The following is a 25,698-nucleotide window of genomic DNA, read 5'->3' on the forward strand; positions in this document are numbered from 1 at the left end:
ATACAACTGTTGCATATAACTTGCTATTTAGCTGTCTATACTATGTTAACACCACTGCCATATTGTATACTTATGTTATACCTAAATATTCACTAATTATTGTCATGCGTGTTACATATTAATAGTATTATTATTATTGTCACAATAAATTATATTTTATAATTAATTTGTGATTAATGTGTGAAATAAATCTTCTAATGAAACTTACTCTAGGATATTGGAGAATGAAACTAGTGAGTAATTCTCAGCTTTAAATCATTAATTGGGGAAACAGTGCCAAGATATCATTTTTTTGTATAATAAAATGTAAATACATTTTTGATAATGTTTTTGAAAATATTATTTTTAATATCACCCCATAAATATCCTTACAATGAATAAGTATAACATTACATTCTAATACTGATTGGACATTATTTTATCATCTGTTATTATCTTCAAGTGAATATTATATCATAGAGAACAGGGCTATTTCATTTTGTATATGAAGTATATAATTTGCATGGTTCTAATAAAGTAATGTGTATTTTTTCCACATTTCAGAAAGACAGTTAAGCCTCAGAGGATTTCATTCTAGTGTTTTAGGAAATTCAATGATTCATTCAATCATTTTTATAACATTTACATTCCCAGCGGATTCTTTATTTTATTTTTGTTAAGGTGGACGGTCATTTCTCTGGAATTTACACAGTAATGGAATTATTAACTGAAATGTCACCTATAGCTTCATTCACTGAAATTGGTGAACTGCAAACAAATATTTATTGAATACAGGAATACGCATGCATAGTTTTATAAATCATGGGAAGTGACAGTCACCATTTAAATCTGTGGACCGTCATTGTCAGCGAGACTTCACATGTACTTACTACTTTCTTCCACATGCTCTAGCTCTTTCATTTTACATGGTCTCACATTCTCTTACTCTAGGATAATACCTGTTATTCCCTCAAATGTTTGTGTTGGATCACTGTTACTGTTACCTACAGGTCTTCAGCAGGGCAACAGTTTGCTATTCCCAATAATAGCAGATATATGTGAATCATTATAATACCAACCCCCATTTACCTGTGTGGATGAGAATCCCCCATATGGATTCTGCTGCTTGTTTAGCCAGTTCACTATCTCTGAGGCTCTGCCCAGGTCTTTTTCTGGTCCATAAAGCATGGTCAGGAGCATGTATGAGGTTAGTTCCACCTCTGCAGAGGAAGCACGATCCCAAATTGAAAGATCAGACTCATGGGTGCTAGACTGACGCTCCCAGTGAAGCTGCCCATCTGTAGTTAGAGAGTACTTATTACAAAATGAGGAAAGAAAATATTGTCATGTCACCATTCATTGGCATAGCTCTCCCCCTGCATCCTGAAAGGCTTGTCAATAATCCATTTCTCCTTAACTATAGTACCTTGCATAAGTATTCACCCCCTTGGTTGTTTTCACATTTTATATGGTTGCAACCTGGAATTCAAGAGATACTATATGTAGCTTAATGAAACAGTTTTAGTGTATAGATCAGGAGTAGGCAACCTTCAGCACTCCAGATGATTTGAACTTCATCTCTTATGATACTTTGCACAGTAATATGGCTGTGAGAACTTTATTAGAGATGTAGTCCACAATATCTGGAGTACAGAAGGTTAGCTAGCCCTGGAATAGATCATGTCCATGTAGCCTCTCAATTTTCTGCCATTTAGGAGTTAAATTACTTTTGTTTATGTTTATACATCCCTACCCACAACACCCATGGCTGTGACTCACAACCTGCATGAAAAAAATGGTTTCATTTTCAAACATATCTTACAGCAAAGGGTGTTTACTTTAAAAGGTTGTAGCTCCTACTATGTAAATTAAACTTTAATCACAGGAGGCCCCTGGAAGGTCTGCAACACTATTAACAGAGCAGGAGATAAGACATTCTAAATTAAACAGAATTTGTAAAAAAGTAAGTTTAAACATTAGATGACTCATTACAGGAAGTGTTTGAGAAGGCTGTGTAAGTTACATGCAGGGAGGTTTGACTTGGGCTGACTAAACAGAGTGATTTAACTCCGAAATGGCAGAGAATTGAGCAGTGAGACTGCAGGGGCTTGATCTATACACCAAAACTGCTTCATTAAGCTAAAGTTGTTTTGGTGCCTGTAGTGATCCTTTACATTAAATTTTACCATTTGAAAAAAGTAAACCATACAGTCACCATATAATACAAGTTATAGTATCTCATAAAAAGTGAGTACACCCTCACATTTTTGTAAATATTTTATTATATCTTTTCATGTGACAACACTGAAAAAATGACACTCTGCTACAATGTAAAGTAGTAAGTGTACAGCCTGTATAACAGTGTAAAATTGAGTACACCCCTAAGTGGAAATGTCCAAATTGGGCCCAATTAGCCATTTTCCCTCCCCGGTGTCATGTGAGTGTTACAAGGTCTTAGGTGTGAATGGAGAGCAGGTGTGAAAAAAGTTGGTGTTCACATCGCTCTCACACTCTCTCATATTGGTCACTAGAAGTTCAACATGGTCCTTCATGGCAAAGAACTCTCTGAGGATCTGAAGAAAATAATTGTTTCTACATAAAGATGGTCTAGGCTATAAGAAGATTGCCAGAGCCAGAAACTGAGCTGCAGCATGGTGGGCAAGGCAATACAGCAGTTTCAAAGGACAGGTTCCATGCAAAACAGGCCTTGCCATGGTCGACCAAAGAAGTTGAGTGCACTTGCTCAGCGTCATATCTAGAGGTTGTCTCTGGGAAATAGACGTATGAGTGCTGCCAGCATTGCTACAGAGGTTGAAGGGGTGGATGGTCAGCCTGTCAGTGCTAAGACCATATGCCGCACACTGCATCAAATTGGTCTGTATAGCTGTTGTCCAAGAAGAAAGCCTCTTCCAAAGATGAACAAGAAAGTCCACAAACAGTTTGCCGAAGACAAGCAGACTAAGGACATGGATTACTGGAACCATGTCCTGTGGTCCGATGAGACCAAGATAGACTTATTTGGTTAAAATGGTGTCAAGCGTGTGTGGCAGCAACCAGGTAAGGAGTACAAAGACAAGTGTGTCTTGCCTACAGTCAAGCATGGTGGTGGGAGTGTCATGGTCTGGGCCTGCATGAGTGCTGCCAACACTGGGAGCTCACTGAGAGTTCATTGAGGGAACCATGAATGCCAAAATGTACTGTGACATACTTAAGCAGGGCATTATTCTCTCTTTTTGGAAACTGGGCCGTCACCTCCAAGACGACCACTGCCTTGCTAAAGAAGCTGAAGGTAAAGCTGATGGACTGGCCAAGCATCTCCAGACCTAAACCCTATTGAGCATCTGTGGGGCATCCTCAAACAGAAGGTGGGGGAGTGCAAGGTCTCTAACCTCCACCAGCTCCATGATGTCATCATGGAGGAGTGGAAGAGGACTTCAGTGGCAACCTGTGAAGCTGTGGTAAACTCTATGCCCGTGAGGGTTAAGACAGTGCTAGAAAATAATAGTGGCCACACAAAATATTAACACTTTGGGCCCAATTTGGACATTTCCACTTAGGGGTGTACTCACTTTTGTTGCCAATGGTTTAGACATTAATGGCTGTTTGTTGAGTTATTTTGAGGGGACTGCACATTTACACTGTTATACAGGCTGTTCACTTACTACTTTACATTGTAGCAGAGTGTCATTTTTTCAGTGTTGTCACATGAAAAGATATAATAAAATATTTACAAAAATGTGAGGGGTGTACTCACTTTTATGAGATACTGTATTTCCCAAAGTTAAAATTGCTGTGATTTCAAAGTAACTTAAAAGAGAATTAGAAAATTTGGCTAAAAATAGCCAAATTAGAAAAATTATCCAAATCAAGTTGGTTTCATGCTTTTACGCTTTAAAGCCTTTGTTCAAGACGAGTGTTATGTACAACAAGAATATAATGAAATGAAAGAAAAATACTATATATTTTGACATAAGCAACATTTCACCAAGAACAAATGTATGGGAATTTGACATAATTTCACACACAGAGGTTACAGTAGTTTTGTTAAGAGAAGAAGATTATCACTCTATTCAAATATGCATCAGGGGATCAGGGAAGAAAGGGGGAGTGTAAGAGTAAAGGGAGAGATGTGTATGGGGTGGTAACCCTTCTTGTTAACTTTTCCTTAGAGATAATATAAAAACATATGTAATTACAACTTAAGAGAGATGCAGATCCAACCACCATTTAGGATGGTGTCCTATGATCCAGGAGTTAGATTCCCTGCAAACAACACTAGAGTTGTCCCACCTCTTGAGTTTTGTTCAGTGAGCCCCCTTGTATAGTAGTCTTCTGATTCAGGGAAGATTTTTCATTTATGTCCTCTGAGACACAAGACATTTTGCAGACTAACAGACCCATAATGGGCAAGCTTAGAACAATCCGACAAAAAATTTAAATAAGTGCCGGCCCCTCCACCATAATCCCAGTAAGTGTCTGGCAAGGAAGGAAAGATTAAAAAAAAAGGTAAATTGGTGTATGGAGCCATCTTGATAAAATTTTATAGGCAGACCCCCGAAACTTGGAGAAAAAAAATTACAATTTCTAAGTAAGAAGAAATACATTCTGCTATTGGTTTGGAGTTAGCAAAATGCGGAGCAAATTTTCCCAACCTTCAGTAATGCCAGGTAAAACCATATCTGCTGGTGCAATCAACAGTTTGTAAATGGTAGATATTAGGAGGGTGTTATGGTCCCGCACCATACAAATATACTCAAATGGTGTGAGTGATGGTCATAACAGATGGGGCAGAGGGATAGATGCAATAAAGTGTTTCAGCTGGAAATATTCCCATGAAGAAGACCATGCTGGAGTGCACTTCTTGTATTTTCTCTCTTTAATGAATTAATCTGGATATTAACACATTGCTGAATTGCAGCAAGAATGGCAATTCAAATCATTCTATAGGTTTAATATAATGCCACTGATACAAACCAGGAGAATAGAACCTTAATCAAAAGATCCTCTAAATATAAATCAATTACCACAACCAGCTTTTTTTTTTTTTTTATCAATCTAAATAAACTATAAAAACTAAATCTGTCCCCAAATCTACATTAGGGGTGTTTATTACCTTTTTTTATGTCAGGGAAATTGGTTTTCTGTTTGACTAACATTTAGTTACAATTTGGCTGCCTTTCAGCTGGTGCCATTTTAAAATAAATATCATTACCACGAGATGCATTTGAATGTGGCAGTGGCTAATGTAGCTAGAAGTGGTTTCAGTTCAGTTTTTATTGATTGAGGTGAACCAAATTATAGAAAGTTGAGCCGCATAGTACTGGCTGAATTTATGTTCTATGATGGAATCGGTTATAGAGCCTGTCATTCAGAGAAAACAATGAATAAATCTTACTTTTTCTCACAGCTTGTTTATTTAATTTTTCCATCAGTTGTTGTCTGAGATCTGTTTCTCCAGCCAAAGTGAAAGTATAAGCCAGGAGAGCCTGTGTGTATACGTTACTTACATCCACTGCAGCCTTCCTCAGACAAGATAAAGCATCTCCAACCAAAGGATCCTAGGATTGCATAGGACTGATTTAAAATAACCCATAGATCATACTTCAACAACATTTAAGAAAAACAAAATTTCATCTCTAAGAAAACTCTAACAGTTAAAACACTCGGCACAAGTGTTAAAATATAATTTAAAAAGAATTTCAGTAAATTTCAGTATGTGTCAATTTTAAGAGCATCCCAGGTGGAACAATTCCCAAATTAACTTATCAAACATGGAATTGGTATTTTGTGCTGTAGGAATGAAATGTGAAAAATATACATAGAAAATTTACAATGAACAAATTAGATCTTGGATTATTTAGATTTCTATATTTGCAGCTGAATTTTGTCATCAGAGGTTATTTTTTTCCTTTTTTTAATTTTATTTGTTTGTCATAATCTTGTTTTTAGAACATGTCACAGATATGTCAGTGATTCTTACATGAAACAAGGTAGAGTAAAAAGCGGTTACATAGTGGAACAATGTACAGAAAATTCATACAATAAGTTGAAAATTTACAGCCTATGTTGCCATTGTGGGCATCAGGTAGGAACTGCACAGATAGGTAGGTTAGATAGATCGGTATGTCAAGTCCTAGATAACATCCCAAGAGAAGGGAAGCAGCAGTGTCTTGTATACCTGAGGATACCCTTACGAGTCTGAATTAAAGTAGGTAGAAGACTAGAGTGTTTGACCATTGCCTGTTGGACCATCAGTGTCAGGATCGGGACAGGGATCCAACACGCAGAGTACGAACAGGAGAGATGTACGTATACCGGACCTTAGAATGGCCGGACTAACGTAAGGAGAAAGCAAAGAATGGTCAGAGACAAGCCGAGGTCGAGGGAACGAGAGAACAGGTAAGCGAGAGACAAGCCGAGGTCAAAGGACACGAGAGGTAAACAGGAACGATAGTACAAGCCGAGTCAAAACCAAATAGAACAATAGACATAAGAGCACTGAGGAACCAGACAAGCTAGAACCACGACAGGGCAATGAACCATTACACACATCCCTCTTTTATACCCTGGTTCTTTAATTGATGACTCCGCCCTTGCCGAGCCCTGATGCGTTGTTCCGAACTAGATTGACAGGTCGGGATGTGATTGCCGTCATGACGTCGGCTCCTGAGCGTCGTGTCATAAAAGGAAGCGGGGCTATCGCGGCCGGCGTGAGAATGACTGTGAGAGCTGTGAGGATTGGATGAATCAGCCCCCCTGAGAGAACGGCCGTTGGGAAGTCTAACCTCCTCCGAGGTAGAGACTTCAGGTACCCTGACAGTACCCCCCCCCCTCAGAAACGCCCACCAGGCGGAAGGAACCGGGGCGAGACGGAAAGCGAGCATGAAAAGCCCTGAGGAGGCGAGGAGCATGCACATCTTCCTGGACCACCCAAGACCTTTCCTCAGGACCATATCCTTTCCAGTCAACAAGATATTGCACCCTCCCCCGAGAAATCCGAGAATCGAGGATGGAATTGATCTCATACTCCTCCTGACCCTCAACCTGGACAGAACGAGGGGAAGGCACAGTGGAGGAAAATCTGTTACACACCAAAGGCTTCAATAAAGAAACATGAAAGGAGTTCGGGATGCGTAAGGCAGGCGGAAGAGCCAGACGATATGCAACAGGATTTATACGAGACAGAACCCTGTAAGGGCCTATGTAACGAGGAGCAAATTTCATGGAAGGAACTTTCAAGCGGATGTTTCTGGTACTCAACCATACCCTATCACCCGGAGAGAACACAGGAGCCACCCTTCTGCGTTTGTCAGCGTGTCGTTTGGACACCATGGAATTATGAATAAGGATTTGTCGAGTCTGATCCCACAACTTTTTCAGATTGGCAACATGAATATAAACCGACGGTATCCCCTGGGAGGGGGAGGCCGACGGAAGAACGGAAGGATGAAAGCCATAATTCATGAAAAAGGGGCTAGAACGAGTAGAATCGCAAACACTGTTGTTGTGCGCAAACTCCGCCCAAGGAATCAGACCGACCCAATCGTCCTGGTGTTCAGAAACAAAACAACGCAAGAACTGTTCAACCTTTTGGTTGGTGCGTTCGGCAGCCCCATTGGACTGGGGATGATAGGTAGAGGAAAAATTTAATTTGATACCAAGCTGAGAACAGAAGGATTTCCAAAACCGGGAAACAAATTGGGAACCTCTATCAGAAACGATTTCAGAAGGAATCCCATGTAAACGAAAAATCTCCCTCGCGAAAATTTCAGCCAATTCGGGAGAAGAGGGCAATTTGAGCAGAGGTACAAAATGAGCCATTTTGGTAAACCTGTCAATTACTGTGAGGATAACCGTATGTTTTTTAGAAACCGGTAAATCAACGCTGAAGTCCATAGCCAGACAAGACCATGGTTTCTCAGGAATTTCTAGGGGGTGCAAAAGCCCACATGGAAGCGTATGAGGTTGTTTAGTCCTCATACAGACATCACATGCCCCGACGAATTCCTTAAGATCCTTACGTAACGAAGGCCACCAGAAATCTTTAGAAATCAGAGAACATGACTTGCGTATGCCAGGATGTCCGGCAAATTTACTGTTATGAAAACACTGCATAAGTTCCAGTTGGAGTTTAGGAGGAACGAAGTAACGGTCCCCCGGAATAGGTCCGGGTGCCAGATGTTGTAACTTCTTGATCTCATCCAGCAACGGAGAGTGAATCTTGATGCTAGTGCAGGCAATAATATTACGCTTGGGAACTATAGAAGAAAAAACCATATCAGGCATAGCAGAAGGTTCATGTTGGCGGGACAAGGCATCGGCCTTAGAATTCTTAGAACCAGGTCTATAAGTGAGCACATAGTTGAAATGAGTAAGGAACAAAGACCAACGAGCCTGCCTGGCAGACAATCGCTTGGCTTCCCCTATATATGACAAATTCTTGTGATCCGTCAAAATAGTAACCGGGTGTAAAGTCCCTTCCAACAAATGTCTCCACTCCTTTAAAGCCATAATTACCGCTAACAGATTCCTGTCACCAATATCATACCTGCTCTCAGGCCCAGACAATTTCCTGGAAAAAAAAACACATGGATGCAGTGGTTTATTCAAACTTAACCTTTGGGACAGAATAGCGCCTACACCTGTCTCTGAGGCGTCTACCTCGAGTAAGAAAGGCAAAGATGTGTCTGGATGAACTAATATCGGTGCTGAGGCAAACTGTTCCTTGAGAGTACTGAAAGCAACAAGCGCCTCCGGAGACCATGTCTTAGTATCAGCACCCTGTTTAGTCATGTTGGTAATAGGAGCAATAATAGACGAGTACCCCTTAATGAATCGCCTATAGTAATTTGAGAATCCGATAAACCTCTGAATGGCCTTGAGTCCCTTGGGCAATGGCCAATCCAAGATAGATTGGAGTTTAACAGGGTCCATCTTAAACCCCTCTCCAGAAATAACGTAACCAAGAAAGTTTACCTGAGATTGGTCAAAGCTACACTTCTCCAATTTGCAGTACAACCCATGCTGTAGGAGTTTATGCAATACCCTTCTGACTTGTTTGTGATGAATCTCAGGTTCTTTAGAGTGTATTAGTATATCATCCAAATAAACTATAACACATTCATGTTGAAATTCCCTAAGGACCTCATTAATCAAGTTCTGGAATACAGAAGGGCATTGCAAAGCCCGAAGGGCATTACCGTGTACTCATAGTGGCCATACCGGGTATTGAAAGCCGTTTTCCATTCATCACCCTGCTGAACTCTCACCAAGTTATAAGCACCCCTCAGATCTAACTTGGTAAAAATCTTAGAACCTTTCAGGCGATCAAATAGTTCAGTAATTAGGGGAATCGGATAAGCATTTCTGATTGTTATCTTGTTCAAGCCCCGATAATCAATGCAAGGCCGTAGTGTGCCGTCTTTTTTATCTACAAAAAAGAAACCGGCTCCGGCTGGAGAAGAGGATCTCCTAATAAAGCCTTTGTCTAGATTCTCCTGAATGTACTCCTCTAAGACTAAGTTCTCCTTAGTGGATAGAGGATATACATTGCCCCTCGGAGGCATAGTACCAGGTAGGAGATTAATCTTACAATCAAAGGACCTGTGTGGGGGTAAAGTATCAGCCTTCCTCTTATCAAAGACTGCCTTTAAATCCTGGTACTGGGAAGGTATCTGTAAATCTGTGGGCTTGTTAGAGCTACTAGGTGTGTCCACTACGCACAATGGTGAGACTTTCTGTACACAACCTTTCTGGCAACCCTGACCCCAAGAGACTATTTCACCTTGTTCCCAATCAATAGTAGGGTTGTGCTTTTTAAGCCAGGGATACCCCAAAACTATAGGAACTGAAGGGGATGAGATAAGCATGAGAGAAATCTCTTCCTCGTGTAAAATACCAATGGTTAACTTAACTGGTATAGTTTCACGAGAAATAACAGGATCTGATAAAGGTCTACCATCTATGGCCTCAACGGCCAAGGGAGTCTCCTTTAACTGAGATGGGATAGAGTGGTTCTTGACAAAGGTTTGATCAATAAAGCTTTCAGCTGCTCCGGAATCTATTAATGCCATAGCTTTAAGTACTCCCTTTTCCCAAGTTAAAGAAACCTGTAATAGTAACCTATGATCTCTTTAATCATATGTAGAGGACAAAATAGAAACACCCAAGGCCTGTCCTCTGGAGAAACTTAGGTGCGAGCGTTTCCCGGACGGTTAGGGCAATTTAGGCGTAGGTGACCTCCTACTCCACAATACATACACCGACCCTCCCTTCTCCTATATTGTCTTTCATTCTCTGAAAGGTGAGTGTTACCAATCTGCATAGGTTCTGGGAGAGCTAGAATAGTAGATTCAGAATTCTGAAATGCGGGAGTTAGTCTTAAGGAAGGTCTATAACCATTATCACGAGTGTTCTGCCTCTGTCTCATGCGTTCATCTATACGAGAAATAAATGAAATTAATTCCTCTAAATTTTCAGGAAGATCCCTTGTGGCAACCTCGTCTAAGATCGCATCTGATAATCCATTCATAAATACGTCCATATAGGCTTGTTCATTCCACTTGACCTCTGCCGCCAAGAATCTGAACTCTAGCGCATAATCCACAAGGGTTAGACTATGCTGTCTAAGACGTAATAGTAATCTAGCTGCACTGGCCTTTCTCCCTGGGGGATCAAAAGTCCTCCTAAAAGTAGTAATAAACGCATTATAGTTATAGACTACTGGATTATCATTTTCCCACAAAGGGTTAGCCCATCTAAGAGCTTTGTCAATGAGTAGCGAGATTATGAATCCAACCCTGTCAGTAGGGTAGGCGCGGGGTTGTAATTCAAAATGAATTCCTATCTGGTTTAGGAAACCTCGACAGGTATCCGGAGAACCGCCATCAGGGCCAGATTAACAGCCCAGTGGGCCTGGTGCTGACAATTATGACGGGCCTAATTACAGGATCATATCGACCAAAAACAGTAAAACACTACCAAGCGTGGAGATGGTGCTGGAGAGAAAGAAAACAGCAGCTATAAGAAAACACATACCCTAGGCTAATCTCCCTCTAATTTATGTTTTCATCTTTCAAGTAAATCCATAACACCTAACAGCAGTGTCCAGTCAAGCAGGTAGTCAATGGGCACGGTAAAAGGGTGGGCCACTGACACAAATCACGTAACCTGACAAAAGTGTGAACATGCCCAAAAAGAGGACATGTCTGCCCAAAGAATTAGGCCAGCCTGGCATGAATGCATGTCAGGCTGCCTGCCAATCATGCAGCTGGCCAACTAAGGACATACTATGCAGACAGCATCCTGAGCTTGACATAAACACTTTCTAAGGACTGTCCCCTAGCACTCGCTGGTCCACATGTCTCCTTACCTTCTTACTAGCAGGCAGAAGCTCCTGGTATATCGCCTGGGACAGAGAAAAGCTGTATGTAGTGAGTGTAGAAGAAAGGGACCATGCCACAGTGTTAGAGAGACCAAAGTCAGCATTACCTTAAAGGATCACTATAGGGTCAGGAACACAAACATGAATTCATAACCCTATAGTGTTAACACCACCATCTAGCCACCATGGGCCCCTCATGCCTCCATTAATATAGCAAAATCTTAGTGTATTCAAGCATGAAGCTGTAAATCTGCATGCTGTTAGACTCAGAAAAACAAGCAGTCTGCTGACATCATTAGTAGTGGTGGCTTGATTCAATCACAGTGCTTCCCCATAGGATTGGCTGAGACTGACAAAGAGGCAGATCAGGGGCAGAGCCAGCATGATTCAAGCACAGCCCTGGCCAATTAGCATCTCCTCATAGAGATGAATTGAATCAATGAATCTCTATGAGGAAAGTTCAGTGTCTGCATGCAGAGGGAGGAGACACTGAATATTTGGATGCATTTTAGGCAGCCATGACCCAGGAAGGTTCTCCAACAGCCATCTAAGGAGTGGCCAGTGAAGTTATCACTAGGCTGTAATGTAAAGACTGCATTTTCTCTGAAAAGACAGTGTTTACAGCAAAAAGTCTGACAGTGATGATTCTACTCACGAGAACAAATTCAATAAGCTGTAGTTGTTCTGGTGACTAAAGTGTCCCTTTAACTATATTCATTGTCAGCCAGTCCACACAAGTTTTGTTCCCATACATAAGTTTCCATACTTAAGTAAGAGTATGTGAAAAGTAGTTAGGGTTGCCACCTTTCTTGGAAAAACATACTGGCCTTGCTAATTTGCATAATTAAATATGTATGGGTGACATCACATGATGTAAATCACAAGGAGTGACATAAGAGAAAATGCTGTATAATCACCAAAAAACTACTTAGTTTGATTCTGCTGTATAGATGGATTCCTCCCAGTGCCCCCATATCTCGGTTACTCCAGGTCTCAGTGTTCCTATGTATCAGTGTCTCAGTGCCCCATGTCTCCCAGTGTCCCCTAGTGTCGTGTCCCCAGGTCTCTCAGTGATCCTATGTATCACAGTGTCTCAATGCCCCATGTCTCCTTGTGTCCCCATGTATCCCAGGGTCCCCATGTCACTAGGACACTAGGAAGACGGGGAGACCAGGGGACGCGGGGAGACCTAGGGACACGGAGACACCAGTGACACTGGAAGACTAGGGGACTCTGGCTGGGACACATGGGGACACTGGGAAAATAGGGGACACTTGAAGACATGGGGACACAGACACCAGGGACACAGACACTAGAGACACTGGCTGGGGGGCATGGGGACATTGAGACATGGGGGCACTGGGAGACATGGGGACACTGAGACACCAGGGCCACAGACACAAGGGACACTAGCTTGGAGACATGGGGACATTGAAACACTTGAGGCACTGGGAGACATGGAGGCACTAGGAGACATGGGGACAGTGAGACACTGGCAGGCTGGGGGCACTGGGAGACTAGGGGTCACTGAGACACCAGGGACACTGGCTGGGAGACATGGGGACACTGAGAGACATGGGGACTCGGTGTCCCCATGTGTCTGTGTCATAATGTCTCCCAATGTCCCTTAGTGTCTCAGTGTATGTCTCCTTGCAGCCTTTCCCCCCATCCCTTACTTCCCTGAGCTGTAGGCTGTCTCTGCAGGGTGGGAGTTGCTGTCTGGACTCTCTGTAGCTGCACCCCTGCAGATCAGTGAGTATAGATAGGTAGGGAGGGATATGCTGTAACTTCCTATCCCTGCCTGTCCCCACACACAGTGACCCCTACTGGCCAGTGCTGGTATTGCATAGTAATCTCTTTATACTGAGAAAAATACCAGCATTTGTATTGCCAGTATCACTGTAATATTGGAACCAGCCAGGAGGCCTCAAATACTGGCTGTGCCAATAAAATAAAAGCCAGGTGGAATCCCTAAGAGTAGTGTGTAAAAAAAAAAAAAAAAAATGTAAAAAAAAAAAATTTTTTTTTTTTTTTTTTTTTTTAAATCAATGGGCCTATTCCATGGGCCTGGGCCTGGAGCTGCAGCTCCATCATCCCCTATGTTAATCCGGCCCTGACCGCCATACCGTAAAGGGGAAGTAACACGGGAAGAAGTTCCCACTGTGGCTACCTCTAGGCCTGTGTTAGCAAGAGAGATGGATGGAGTACGCATCTCCTCTGCTTGATTACTCGGATGGGATAGTAATGCTTGCAGCGCTAGGGCCATTTGGTCCATGGCTTCAAACCTCGAGTCAGGAGAACCAAGCTGAGCGTTTGTACCTGCAGGATCCATGGCCCTGTCGTAATGTCAGGATCGGGACAGGGATCCAACACGCAGAGTACGAACAGGAGAGATGTACGTATACCGGACCTTAGAATGGCCGGACTAACGTAAGGAGAAAGCAAAGAATGGTCAGAGACAAGCCGAGGTCGAGGGAACGAGAGAACAGGTAAGCGAGAGACAAGCCGAGGTCAAAGGACACGAGAGGTAAACAGGAACGATAGTACAAGCCGAGTCAAAACCAAATAGAACAATAGACATAAGAGCACTGAGGAACCAGACAAGCTAGAACCACGACAGGGCAATGAACCATTACACACATCCCTCTTTTATACCCTGGTTCTTTAATTGATGACTCCGCCCTTGCCGAGCCCTGATTCGTTGTTCCGAACTAGATTGACAGGTCGGGATGTGATTGCCGTCATGACGTCGGCTCCTGAGCGTTGTGTCATAAAAGGAAGCGGGGCTATTGCGGCCGGCGTGAGAATGACTGTGAGAGCTGTGAGGATTGGATGAATCAGCCCCCCTGAGAGAACGGCCGTCGGGAAGTCTAACCTCCTCTGAGGTAGAGACTTCAGGTACCCTGACAATCAGACAGCTGGAATCAGTCGCTCAGCCACCAATTGGCTAAAATGTCAGGATCAACATAAAGTGTTAGCTCCTGATGTATCGAGTCAGGGTATGTCATCCCGACAAGTCATCCTGTAGTGTAGTGGGGACAGAGCAGTAGCCGAACCAGAGCTAGCCTGACCCGGCCGGCCACCATCAGGCCACTCCGACCCAGCCGTGTGACAAGTGAGAGGGTGCACCACAGGAGGAGGGTGGATGAGGGGATGGCCTAAGGTCTGGTATTGGGGAGGTTATGTTATCATTTTCATATGTCTCAGGAACCCTGGTGTGGGTAGGAAATTGAGGGAGCATTTTTATCGTGACATGGGTCAATCCCTTAGTCTTGCATAAACTTAGCCCATGGCTCCCATACGGCTCTACACAGAGTATATCTGTGAGAAATGGAGACATGTATTTCTTCCATGGTTTTAAATGTGTTTACCCTTTGATTCCATTCTCAAATGGATTGAATGTTGGAGTTTTTCCATTTTGTCGGGATGAGTAGGCTAGCAGTTGTGAGGAGGTGAGTGAGAAGTATACGTTGAGGTTTAGGTTAGATATAGGGATATATCAAGAAAATCACTGTATGTGGGATTTGAAGTCCTGTCACTATTTTGATAATTTTTAATACATTGGTCCAGTACTTTTGTATCAGTGGACAATGTCACCAAGTGTGGGCTAGGGATGCCCCAGGTTGGGTGTATTTTCAGCAAATGTTCAGGATGTTGGGGAACAGCTTGTATAGTTTGGAAGAGAAGTAATGCCACCTGGACATTCTTCTGTAGCCACTTTTTTGTATGTATCTGTGTAAAGACAGTTTTCCATTGCGTTGTCGTGAGTTGGATATTGAGATCAGTGGCCCAGGATTCTGCTAAAGGTGGTAGAGGGTTTTTATGGTCTATTTGGAGGAGTTTATAGAAGGTGGATAGTTGTTTCATTTTTACATTGTGGGTTTCGCAGTATAGTTGTAAATTTGAGAAGGTACAGGATCCCTTCATAAGGATGGGGTTTGCTTTCAAAAAGTGAGTCAGTTGATCAAATCTGAATAACTGTAAGGTTGTGGGAGCATCTTGGCTAATTAGGCTGCGTAGGGGCTGTATAGTGTTTCCCTGAAGCAAGCAGTGATGAATCTGGGGGGTGGAGGGGTAACGGGGCAGGTGCTGCAGCCTTTCTGTGTGTGTGTGTACCTGTCATGATCTTGAGCAGGTCAGATAGGAGACTTATTGTTACTTGGTTGTTATTTATACATTGTGGGTTTCGCAGTATAGTTGTAAATTTGAGAAGGTACAGGATCCTTTCATAAGGATGGGGTTTGCTTTCAAAAAGTGAGTCAGTTGATCAAATCTGAATAACTGTAAGGTTGTGGGAGCATCTTGGCTAATTAGGCTGCGTAGGGGCTGTATAGTGTTTCCCTGAAGCAAGCAGTGATGAATCTGGGGGGTGGAGGGGTAACGGGGCAGGTGCTGCAGCCTTTCTGTGTGTGTGTGTACCTGTCATGATCTTGAGCAGGTCAGATAGGAGACTTATTGTTACTTGGTTGTTATTTGAGACTTTATTGGTGCTTTTAGACATATTATGAAACTTGAAAACAGAATTTAGGCAATATGCCACAAAAACAGGATACTTGCCACAGAACAGGTTACTTGCAAATAAAGAAAGTCTGTGATCTCCAGGTAGGGTTGATACAAAGGCAGGCTGGTTACAGTAGAAGGCTGGTAACAGAGGCAGGCTGGTAAAAATCATACGCAAGAGTGGAGCAGGTTTGAAGGCAAGTCTGGAGCAGGTTGGTATGGATCAGGGTTGAGGGTAAGTCTGGAGCAGGTTCTGAGGAGCCAGGAACTGAAGTCTTTCAGGCAAATCACCAACTTCGATGTAAAGGCCTTGAGGTTAGTTGGGTGTAGCCTTTTGTATCTGAAGCAACCAATTAAACAAGAGCAGGTGAGATTCCAGAACTAGAGGCAAGGGAGGCCATTAGTGGTAAACAATAAAATCAGAGCAGGAACTTGTTTTAAAGGAACAGAAATAAAAGGAACATAAGTCTTGTTTGTCAGGATATGATCCTGACACAATCCTCTCCTTCAAGAGCGGACTCCGGAAGCAAAGGACTCTGAAGGAACTGAAAAGGATTTCAGTGAACGTAACATACAGACCAATCAACAAAAATGAAAACAGGAAAGCATTATTTCTGTTTCTTGGGTTTTCTTCTTCTCTTTGTTTTTCAGTAACTCTTTAGACATGGTTAGGTCTTCAAGATAGACATTAGTACAGTGTGAGGTTTTGGTACATTCATGTGGTGTCTCTTCAGTTACGGGTTTTTCCTTTACCCTTAGTGTAGAGATGGGTTTGTTATTTTTCTTTATTAACCCTGATTTGAGCAGAGGTATAGAAGGTTTTTTCAAGGTGGGCATCAGTGTACCTATGGTTATAGGTTGTGAGGAAGAGAATGTTACTATTTGATTGAAAGTGTTCTCAGGAGGATTAGCTGCAACATACCTCATGGCATCCAGATAGCTTTCAAATAAGCAGAGTTCTTTTATAGGCATGATAGTACCATCACTGGCTTTTACAAGACCAGGGGCACAAAATGGAGGTTTTCCCATATTCTTCTTCTTTAAAGATTGGATGCTGGGTGTAGTTGCTATAGTAGCCACGTTAGTTTCTTCCATGAAAAGTTCTTCTCCAGTCTCTTCCTTGTCAGAGGATAGTTCATCATGTATATAATCTTCTTCTACAAGGTAAGAAGATAGGGAGTCGTCTGAAGAGTAATGGGTAGGTAATGGAGTTTTCTGAGGACTAAATATGCGGTCCTTATGGTCTTTGTAAATAGGAGAGTCAGGTTGAGAGGTCTGTAGTTTTGTTTTTTAATATTCTTCATCTATAAGGTAAGACGATAGAGAATCGTCTGAAGAGTGATGTGTAGGTATAGGAGTTTTCTGAGATTCAGTGATTACAGAAGGTTTTCTTGGACAGGAAAAGATTCTGTGCTCTTTTTCACCACAATAAAAACATGAATCATCCTGTCGTCTCTTTTCTAGTTCAAGTTTGGTTAGTGGTTTTCTTTTCCTGGAAGGTAGGAAAGTCTCTTTTTGTCAGGTGTTATACAGGAGATGGATTGCAGCAAGTACGAAACAGTTTTGCATAGTTCCAAGAGACTTTCAATAATGATTGTTAGAATCCTGGTTAACCCTGTTGTCTCCGGTTTAAGGCCTTTACATTCTGTCATGATCTTGAGCAGGTCAGATAGGAGACTTATTCCAGGGTTATTATTTGAGACTTTATTGGTGCTTTTAGACAGATTAGGAAACTTGAGTGAAAACAGAATTTAGGCAATATGCCACAAAACAGGACACTTGCAAATAAAGAAAGTCCAGGTAGGGTTCACACAAAGGCAGGTTGGTTTCAAAGGCAGTCTGGTTACAGAGGCAGGCTGGTAACAGTAGAAGGCTGGTAACAGAGGCAGGCTGGTAAAAATCATACGCAAGAGTGGAGCAGGTTTGAAAGTAAGTCTGGAGCAGGTTGGTATGGAGCAGGGTTGAGGGTAAGTCTGGAGCAGGTTCACAGGAGCCTGGAACTGAAGTCTTTCAGGCAAATCACCAACTTCAATGTAAAGGCATTGAGGTTAGTTGGGTGTAGCCTTTTGTAGCTGAAGCAAGTAATTAAACAAGAGCAGGTGAGATTCCAGAACTAGAGGCAAGGAAGGCCACTAGTGGTAAACAATAAAATTAGAGCAGGAACTTGTTTTAAAGGAACAGAAATAAAAGGAACATAAGTCTTGTTTGTCAGGATATGATCCTGACAGTACATGTGATTGTATATGTAATGGATCACCTGGCACCTAGACTGGGTACCTCTGTTGAAGGATGCTCCTAGCGCTTCCCGAGGGCTCCAAGCACTTCACTTGACACCATAAGTACTGCAGACCCCATGAACCGCCGCAGCTTGGTTGGGGTTTCGCCGTCTCCTACCTACCCTGGAATAACGACAAGATTCCAAGTTCCAGTGGGTGAACCTCTCTTTCCCCAGAGAGTGAAGCAGGAACAAGATCAGGAACAAGCTCTTACAAGAGCTGCGTGATTATACAAGGGAGTATGAAGAGCATAGCAATCCTTTGTAGCAGATTCCCCCAATAAGAGACAGGACTCTAAATTGAGGGTAAAGTAGAACTGAGATTTAATGACACATACTCTGCTCTTATGCAAGTCTCCAATGCAAGGGAGACACCCACAGACAATTAGGAATTATCCAATTCCCAACTGGTTACATCCCACAAATCACCTCCCCTTAGCCTGAGAGGTAACATAATTAACCGTACAGTTTAAACACACATTTTTACCCAATTTCTCTAACTTTAAAACTATACATCACATTCTCATAAAATGTACATTTTCTGAATCAGCATACATAGGGAACAAACATATCCAAAAATCCTTCAAATCTGTTCAGCCGTTTGGGAGTCAGCTGGAAGTCATATTTTGACCGACTGCATGCACATTTTCATGCCCGAAACAGTTCCATAGATTTGGGCTGTGCAGCCAGTCTATTCATCCCAATGCAAATGTTATTCGAATGCACGAACGGGTGGCGTTCATGCAAATAGCAGTGTTAATGTGGCGTTCGAATTGTCGATCGCTGTTCGACTCCATTCGAATGGGAACGTTCCAAATAAGGTAAATCTTCAGCGGTGTTCGTGCCGTCGAGTATCCGATTTTAGTTCCATGAACTCGATGGCAAAACACTGCTGACCGCGTTTGGCTGAATTAAAATGGGCGCTGCCACGTGTTCGTTTGTCGAACGGCGGCCAATTCGACTACTTCGGCTGCATCCGAAGTGCCAGTTTAAAAGTACAGATCCTTTCCATAGGAGTTAAAGGGCCAGAAGCAGCACAATAAAATCCATTATGCAGCCAGAAGCAGCACAATAAAATCCATTATGCCGAAATAACGTCTTTAAAGGGTGTGGCAAAACCGACCTCGCCACGTGTCCTTGGAGGGGGCTGCTTGCCCGCCTCTTGCCTTTGGACTATGGACCCGACTTTATGTGAATGTGTTAACAAAGATAGCTATGCCATGGAGCCCATTCGTGTAGTTAAAGACTTAGGCTCCATGGCAATTGAACTGTGTGAATAGGATCTGCGCGCTATTCGGTAGTTTTGTGCGCTCAGATCCCAGCTATCTGGGGATATGTGAAATGTCTGTGTGTTATGTGTAAAAAGGTGACTTTATGTATTTTAAAGTGTTTTACTGTCTTTGTGTCCCCATGTGCTCAATGGAGTCTGTCTCTGTCCTGGGAGGTGTCAGGGTACCTGTTGTCTCTACCTCTGTGGAGGTGAGACACTTGGACGTTCTTCCTCGCAAAAGGGTTGAATCACTCGTTCCTCGCGGTCCCCACGGTCGTTTACACGCCGGCCGCGAGGGATACACTTCCTTTTATGACGCGGCGCTCATTAGCCGACGTCATGACGACAACCCGACCCGATCTGTCAGTCAAGCCCCAAGCACGAATGAGGATTCGTCGGGGGCGTGATTACCTGTTTGGAACCAGGGTATAAAGTAGGGCTTTCTACATTTGTTCATTGCCCTGTCGTGGTTCTAGCTTGTCTAGTCACTCAGTGCTCTTGTATTTTGTCAGTCTCTTTGGTTTTGACCCGGCTTGTCTGTTCTACCTCGTTTACCTCTATTACCCTTTGACTCGGCTTGTCTCTCGCTTACCCGCTCTCTCGTTCCCTCGACCTCGGCTTGTCTCTAGACCATTCTTTACTTACTCCTTACGTTAGTCCGGCCATTCTAAGGTCCGGTATACGTACCCTGTTCCTGTTTGTACTCTGCGTGTTGGATCCCTGTCCCGATCCTGACATTACGACAGGGCCAATGGATCCTGCAGGTACAAACACTCAGGTTGGTTCTTCCGAATCTAGATTTGATGCCATGGATCACAGAATGGACCAGATGGCTCTAGCGCTGCAAGCTCTATTATCTCGTTCCAGTAATCCACCGGAAGAGATGCGAGCCACGTCCATCTCCCCTGTAAGTTCAGGTCTAGAAGTAGCCACTGTAGGTGCCTCTTCCCGTATTACACCTCCTGTACGTTATGGTGGTTCTACGGAGAGGTGCCGTGGTTTCTTAAACCAAATTGGTATACATTTTGAATTGCAACCTCGCTCTTACCCTACAGATAGGGCAAAGGTTGGATTCATTATCACACTCCTCATTGATAAGGCTCTGAGATGGGCTAATCCTCTGTGGGAGAATGATAACCCGTTAGTCTATAATTATAATGCCTTTGTCGCTGCCTTTAGAAGAACTTTTGACCCTCCAGGTAGAAAGGTCAATGCAGCCAGATTACTATTGCGCCTTAGACAAGATAACCGAACCCTTGTGGATTATGCACTAGAGTTCAGGTCTTTGGCGGCAGAAGTTAAGTGGAATGAACAGGCCTATATAGACGTATTTTTAAACGGATTATCTGATGTAATTCTAGACGAGGTGGCTACTAGAGAGCTTCCTGAAAATTTGGAGGATTTCATTTCTTTTATTTCTCGTATTGATGAACGTTTAAGAGAGAGACAGAACACTCGAGATAATACTCGTAGACCTTCCTTTAAACTAGCTCCTTTATTTCAAAGTCCTCAAACCCCTATCCCAGTTTTTTCTGAACCTATGCAGATAGGCAATACTCGCCTCTCAGAAGAAGAGAGACAGTACAGGAGAAAGGAGGGGTTGTGTATGTATTGTGGAGTAAGAGGGCACCTTCGCCTAAATTGTCCTAATCGTCCGGGAAACGCTCGCACCTAAGTTTCTCTAGAGGACAGGCCTTGGGTGTTTCTATTTTGTCCTCTATACACAATTACAAAGATCACAGGCTTCTGTTACCTGTTTCTTTAGCATGGGAGAAGGGAGTAATAAAGACTATGGCATTGATAGACTCCGGAGCCGCTGAGAGCTTTATCGACCAAGTTTTTGTTTCTAAACATTCTATCCCATCTCAGCTAAGAGACACTCCCTTGGCCGTTGAGGCCATAGATGGTATACCATTATCTGAACCTGTTATTTCTCATGAGACTATACCTGTTAATTTGACTGTTGGTATTTTACACGAGGAGGATATATCCCTTATGCTTATCTCGTCCCCTTCTGTTCCTATAGTTCTGGGGTATCCATGGTTAAAGAAACATAACCCTACTATTGATTGGGAGCTAGGGGAAATAACCTCATGGGGTCAGGCTTGCCAGAACAGGTGTTTACAGAAAGTCTCACCACTTTGCGTAGGTAATACACCGGTTAACTCCTGTCAGGATCGGGACAGGGATCCAACACGCAGAGTACAAAGAGTGGATAGATACGTCTACCGGACCTTAGAATGGCCGGACTTAACGTAAGAACTACGTATAGAATGGTCAGAGACAAGCCGAGGTCGGGGGAACGAGAAGACAGGTAAGCGAGAGACAAGCCGGGTCAAGGGATAACAGAGAAACAGGGAAGTAATAACAAAGCCGGGTCAGAACCAAAAGACAAAGAGAATACAAGAGCACTGTGTGACTAGACTGGCTAGAACCACGACAGGGCAATGAGCAAATGGGAGAAGCACTGTTAAATACCCTGGCTCAGGAGAGTAGACACGCCTCCGACTAGTCCTGATTAGTCTCCAGACAATTGAGTGACAGGTCGGTCCGGGTTGGCGTCATGACGTCGACTACTGAGCGTCGTGTTACAAAAGGAAGTGGATCCCTCGCGGCCGGCGTGTAAGTGACCGGGAGGACTGCGAGGAACGGAGGAAACATCCCTTCTGGACGGATAAACGTCTAAGTCTCTACCTCTCTGAGAGGTAGAGACTTCAGGTACCCTGACAACTCCACCCAGTCTACGGACTTACAAATACCATCTCTGTATCTAGATTTAAAGGCAGTCTTTGACAAGAAGAATGCTGATGCTTTACCTCCACACAGGTCCTTTGATTGCAAGATTAATCTCCTACCTGGTACTATGCCTCCGAGGGGCAATGTATATCCTTTATCCACTAAGGAGAACTTAGTCTTAGAGGAGTATATCCGTGAGAATCTAGACAAGGGATTCATTAGGAGATCATCCTCACCTGCCGGGGCCTGTTTTTTTTTGTAAATAAGAAGGATGGTACATTAAGGCCTTGCATTGATTACCGAGGTTTGAATAAAATAACTATTAGAAATGCATACCCAATTCCTTTGATTACTGAGCTCTTTGATCGTTTAAAGGGTTCCAAGATTTTCACCAAGTTAGATCTCAGAGGGGCGTATAACTTGGTGAGAATTCAGCAGGGAGACGAGTGGAAAACAGCGTTCAATACTCGATATGGGCACTATGAGTACACGGTAATGCCTTTTGGGCTCTGTAATGCACCGGCAGTATTTCAGGATCTGATTAATGAAGTTCTTAGGGAATTTCAACATGATTGTGTTATTGTATACTTGGATGATATACTAATACACTCTAGAGAAATTGAGACCCACCACAGACAAGTCAGAAGGGTATTGCGCAAACTCCTACAACATGGGTTGTACTGCAAATTGGAGAAATGTAATTTTGACCAATCTCAGATAAACTTTCTTGGTTACGTGATTTCTGGGGAAGGCTTTAAGATGGATCCGGATAAACTCCAGTCTATTTTAGATTGGCCATTACCCAGGGGTCTCAAGGCCATTCAGAGGTTCATTGGATTCTCCAATTATTATAGGCGCTTCATTAAAGGATACTCTTCCATTATTGCTCCTATTACCAATATGACCAGACAGGGGGCTGACACTAAGACTTGGTCTACTGAAGCTCTCGTTGCCTTTAAGACACTTAAGGAACTTTTTGCTTCTGCACCAATTTTAGTTCACCCTGATACAACTTTACCTTTCCTACTCGAGGTAGACGCCTCAGAGACAGGTATAGGTGCCATCTTGTCTCAAAGGTTAGGCGTGGATAAACCATTACATCCATGTGGTTTTTTTTCCAAGAAACTATCTGGGACTGAAAGCAGATATGATATTGGCAACAGGGAACTACTAGCTGTTATCATGGCCTTAAAAGAGTGGAGACATTTATTGGAGGGGACCTTGCATCCTGTTACTATTCTGACGGATCACAAGAACTTGTCTTATATTGGGGAGGCCAAGCGCTTATCTGCCAGACAAGCTCGTTGGTCCTTGTTCCTCACCCATTTCAATTACGTGCTCACTTATAGACCTGGTTCTAAGAACTCTAAGGCCGATGCTTTGTCTCGCCAACATGAACCTTCTACTATATCTGAGACGGTTTTGTCTTCTATAGTTCCCAAGTGCAATATTATCGCCAACACTAGCCTCAGGATTCATTCTCCGTTGCTTGCCGAGATTATGAAGCTACAACATCTGGCTCCTAGACAGAGTCCTGAGTCACGGTATTTTGTTCCTGCTGAACTCCAACTAGAACTGCTACAATGCTTTCACAACAGTAAGGTGGCTGGGCATCCTGGCATTCGTAAGACATGTTCCTTAATAGCTAAAGATTTCTGGTGGCCCTCCTTACGTAAAGATATTAGGGATTTCGTCGAAGCATGTGAGGTCTGTATGAAGACTAAACGACCTCAGACACTTCCATGTGGGCTTTTGCATCCCTTGGAAATTCCCGAGAAACCATGGACCTGTTTGGCTATGGACTTCATTGTCGATTTACCTGTTTCTAAAAAGCAGACTGTGATTCTCACGGTGGTTGACAGGTTTACTAAGATGGCTCATTTCGTGCCCTTACCTAAACTTCCATCTTCTCCTGAATTGGCTGAGATATTCGCTAAGGAGATATTTCGTTTACATGGGATACCCTCCGAAATTGTTTCTGATAGAGGTTCCCAATTTGTTTCCCGTTTTTGGAAGTCATTCTGCTATCAAATGGGTATCAAATTGAATTTCTCTTCTGCCTATCATCCCCAGTCTAACGGAGCTGCTGAACGCACTAATCAAAAGATTGAACAATATTTGCGTTGTTTCGTTTCCGAACACCAGGACGATTGGGTTGGTCTGATTCCTTGGGCAGAGTTCGCACACAACAATCTCGTTTGTGATTCTACTCGTTCTAGCCCCTTTTTCATGAATTATGGCTTTCATCCCTCCATTCTTCCCTCGCTTTCTCCTTCCCAAGGAGTACCGTCGGTTGATGTTCATGTTGCCAATTTGAGGAAGTTGTGGGATCAGACTCGACAAATTCTTCTGCATAATTCCATGTTGTTCAAGAAACACGCTGATAAACATAGAAGGGCGGCTCCAGTCTTTGTTCCAGGGGACAGGGTATGGTTGAGTACCAAAAACATTCGCTTGAAGGTTCCTTCTATGAAATTCGCTCCTCGTTACATTGGACCTTACAAGGTCCTGACTCAAATTAACCCAGTTGCGTATCGCCTGGCTCTTCCATCTGCCTTACGCATTCCTAACTCCTTTCATGTTTCCTTGTTAAAACCCCTAGTGTGTAACAAGTTTTCTTCCACTGCATCCTCCCCTCGCTCTGTTCAGGTTGAGGGACAAGAGGAGTATGAAATCAACTCCATCATCGATTCTCGTATCTCTCGGGGGAAGTTACAATATCTGGTTGATTGGAAGGGATATGGTCCTGAGGAGAGGTCTTGGATACCTCAGGAGGATGTGCATGCGCCTCGCCTCCGCAGGGCTTTTCACTCCCGTTTTCCATCTCGTCCCGGTTCCTTCCACCCGGTGGGCGTTTCTGAGGGGGGGGTACTGTCAGGGTACCTGTTGTCTCTACCTCTGTGGAGGTGAGACACTTGGACGTTCTTCCTCGCAAAAGGGTTGAATCACTCGTTCCTCGCGGTCCCCTCGGTCGTTTACACGCCGGCCGCGAGGGATACACTTCCTTTTATGACGCGGCGCTCATTAGCCGACGTCATGACGACAACCCGAATGAGGATTTGTCGGGGGCGTGATTACCTGTTTGGAACCAGGGTATAAAGTAGGGCTTTCTACATTTGTTCATTGCCCTGTCGTGGTTCTAGCTTGTCTAGTCACTCAGTGCTCTTGTATTTTGTCAGTCTCTTTGGTTTTGACCCGGCTTGTCTGTTCTACCTCGTTTACCTCTATTACCCTTTGACTCGGCTTGTCTCTCCCTGCTCTCTCGTTCCCTCGACCTCGGCTTGTCTCTAGACCATTCTTTACTTACTCCTTACGTTAGTCCGGCCATTCTAAGGTCCGGTATACGTACCCTGTTCCTGTTTGTACTCTGCGTGTTGGATCCCTGTCCCGATCCTGACAGGAGGTAATTGAATTACTTCTCCCTTGTCTCCAGGAGAGAGGGCTCTGTAAAACCGGTCTGAGCCATGCTGGCAGGGGTTTTAAAAGATACTTTACTAACTTTTGAACCCCTGGTCTGATGCATGCCATTTTTTAATATGTTGTTCCCCTGAATGG

At 43.3% G+C, this 25,698-nt stretch overlaps 1 protein-coding gene across 1 annotated transcript in view; it reads right to left on the reverse strand.

The window, feature by feature from the left end:
- The window catches only part of LOC134575464 (alpha-2-macroglobulin-like), a 248,467-nt gene that overhangs the window by 7,760 nt on the left and 215,009 nt on the right, over positions 1 to 25,698 (reverse strand). Inside the window, exons 28-29 of the mRNA XM_063434757.1 lie at positions 5,375 to 5,537; positions 1,069 to 1,277 (exon numbers count right to left, since the gene is read on the reverse strand). Of these exons, the coding sequence (XP_063290827.1) occupies positions 1,069 to 1,277; positions 5,375 to 5,537 (372 nt within the window). The remainder of the gene's footprint in view (positions 1 to 1,068; positions 1,278 to 5,374; positions 5,538 to 25,698) is intronic.

The sequence above is a fragment of the Pelobates fuscus genome, chromosome 10 (genome assembly GCF_036172605.1).
Source record: "Pelobates fuscus isolate aPelFus1 chromosome 10, aPelFus1.pri, whole genome shotgun sequence".
Taxonomy (NCBI): Eukaryota; Metazoa; Chordata; class Amphibia; order Anura; family Pelobatidae; genus Pelobates; species Pelobates fuscus.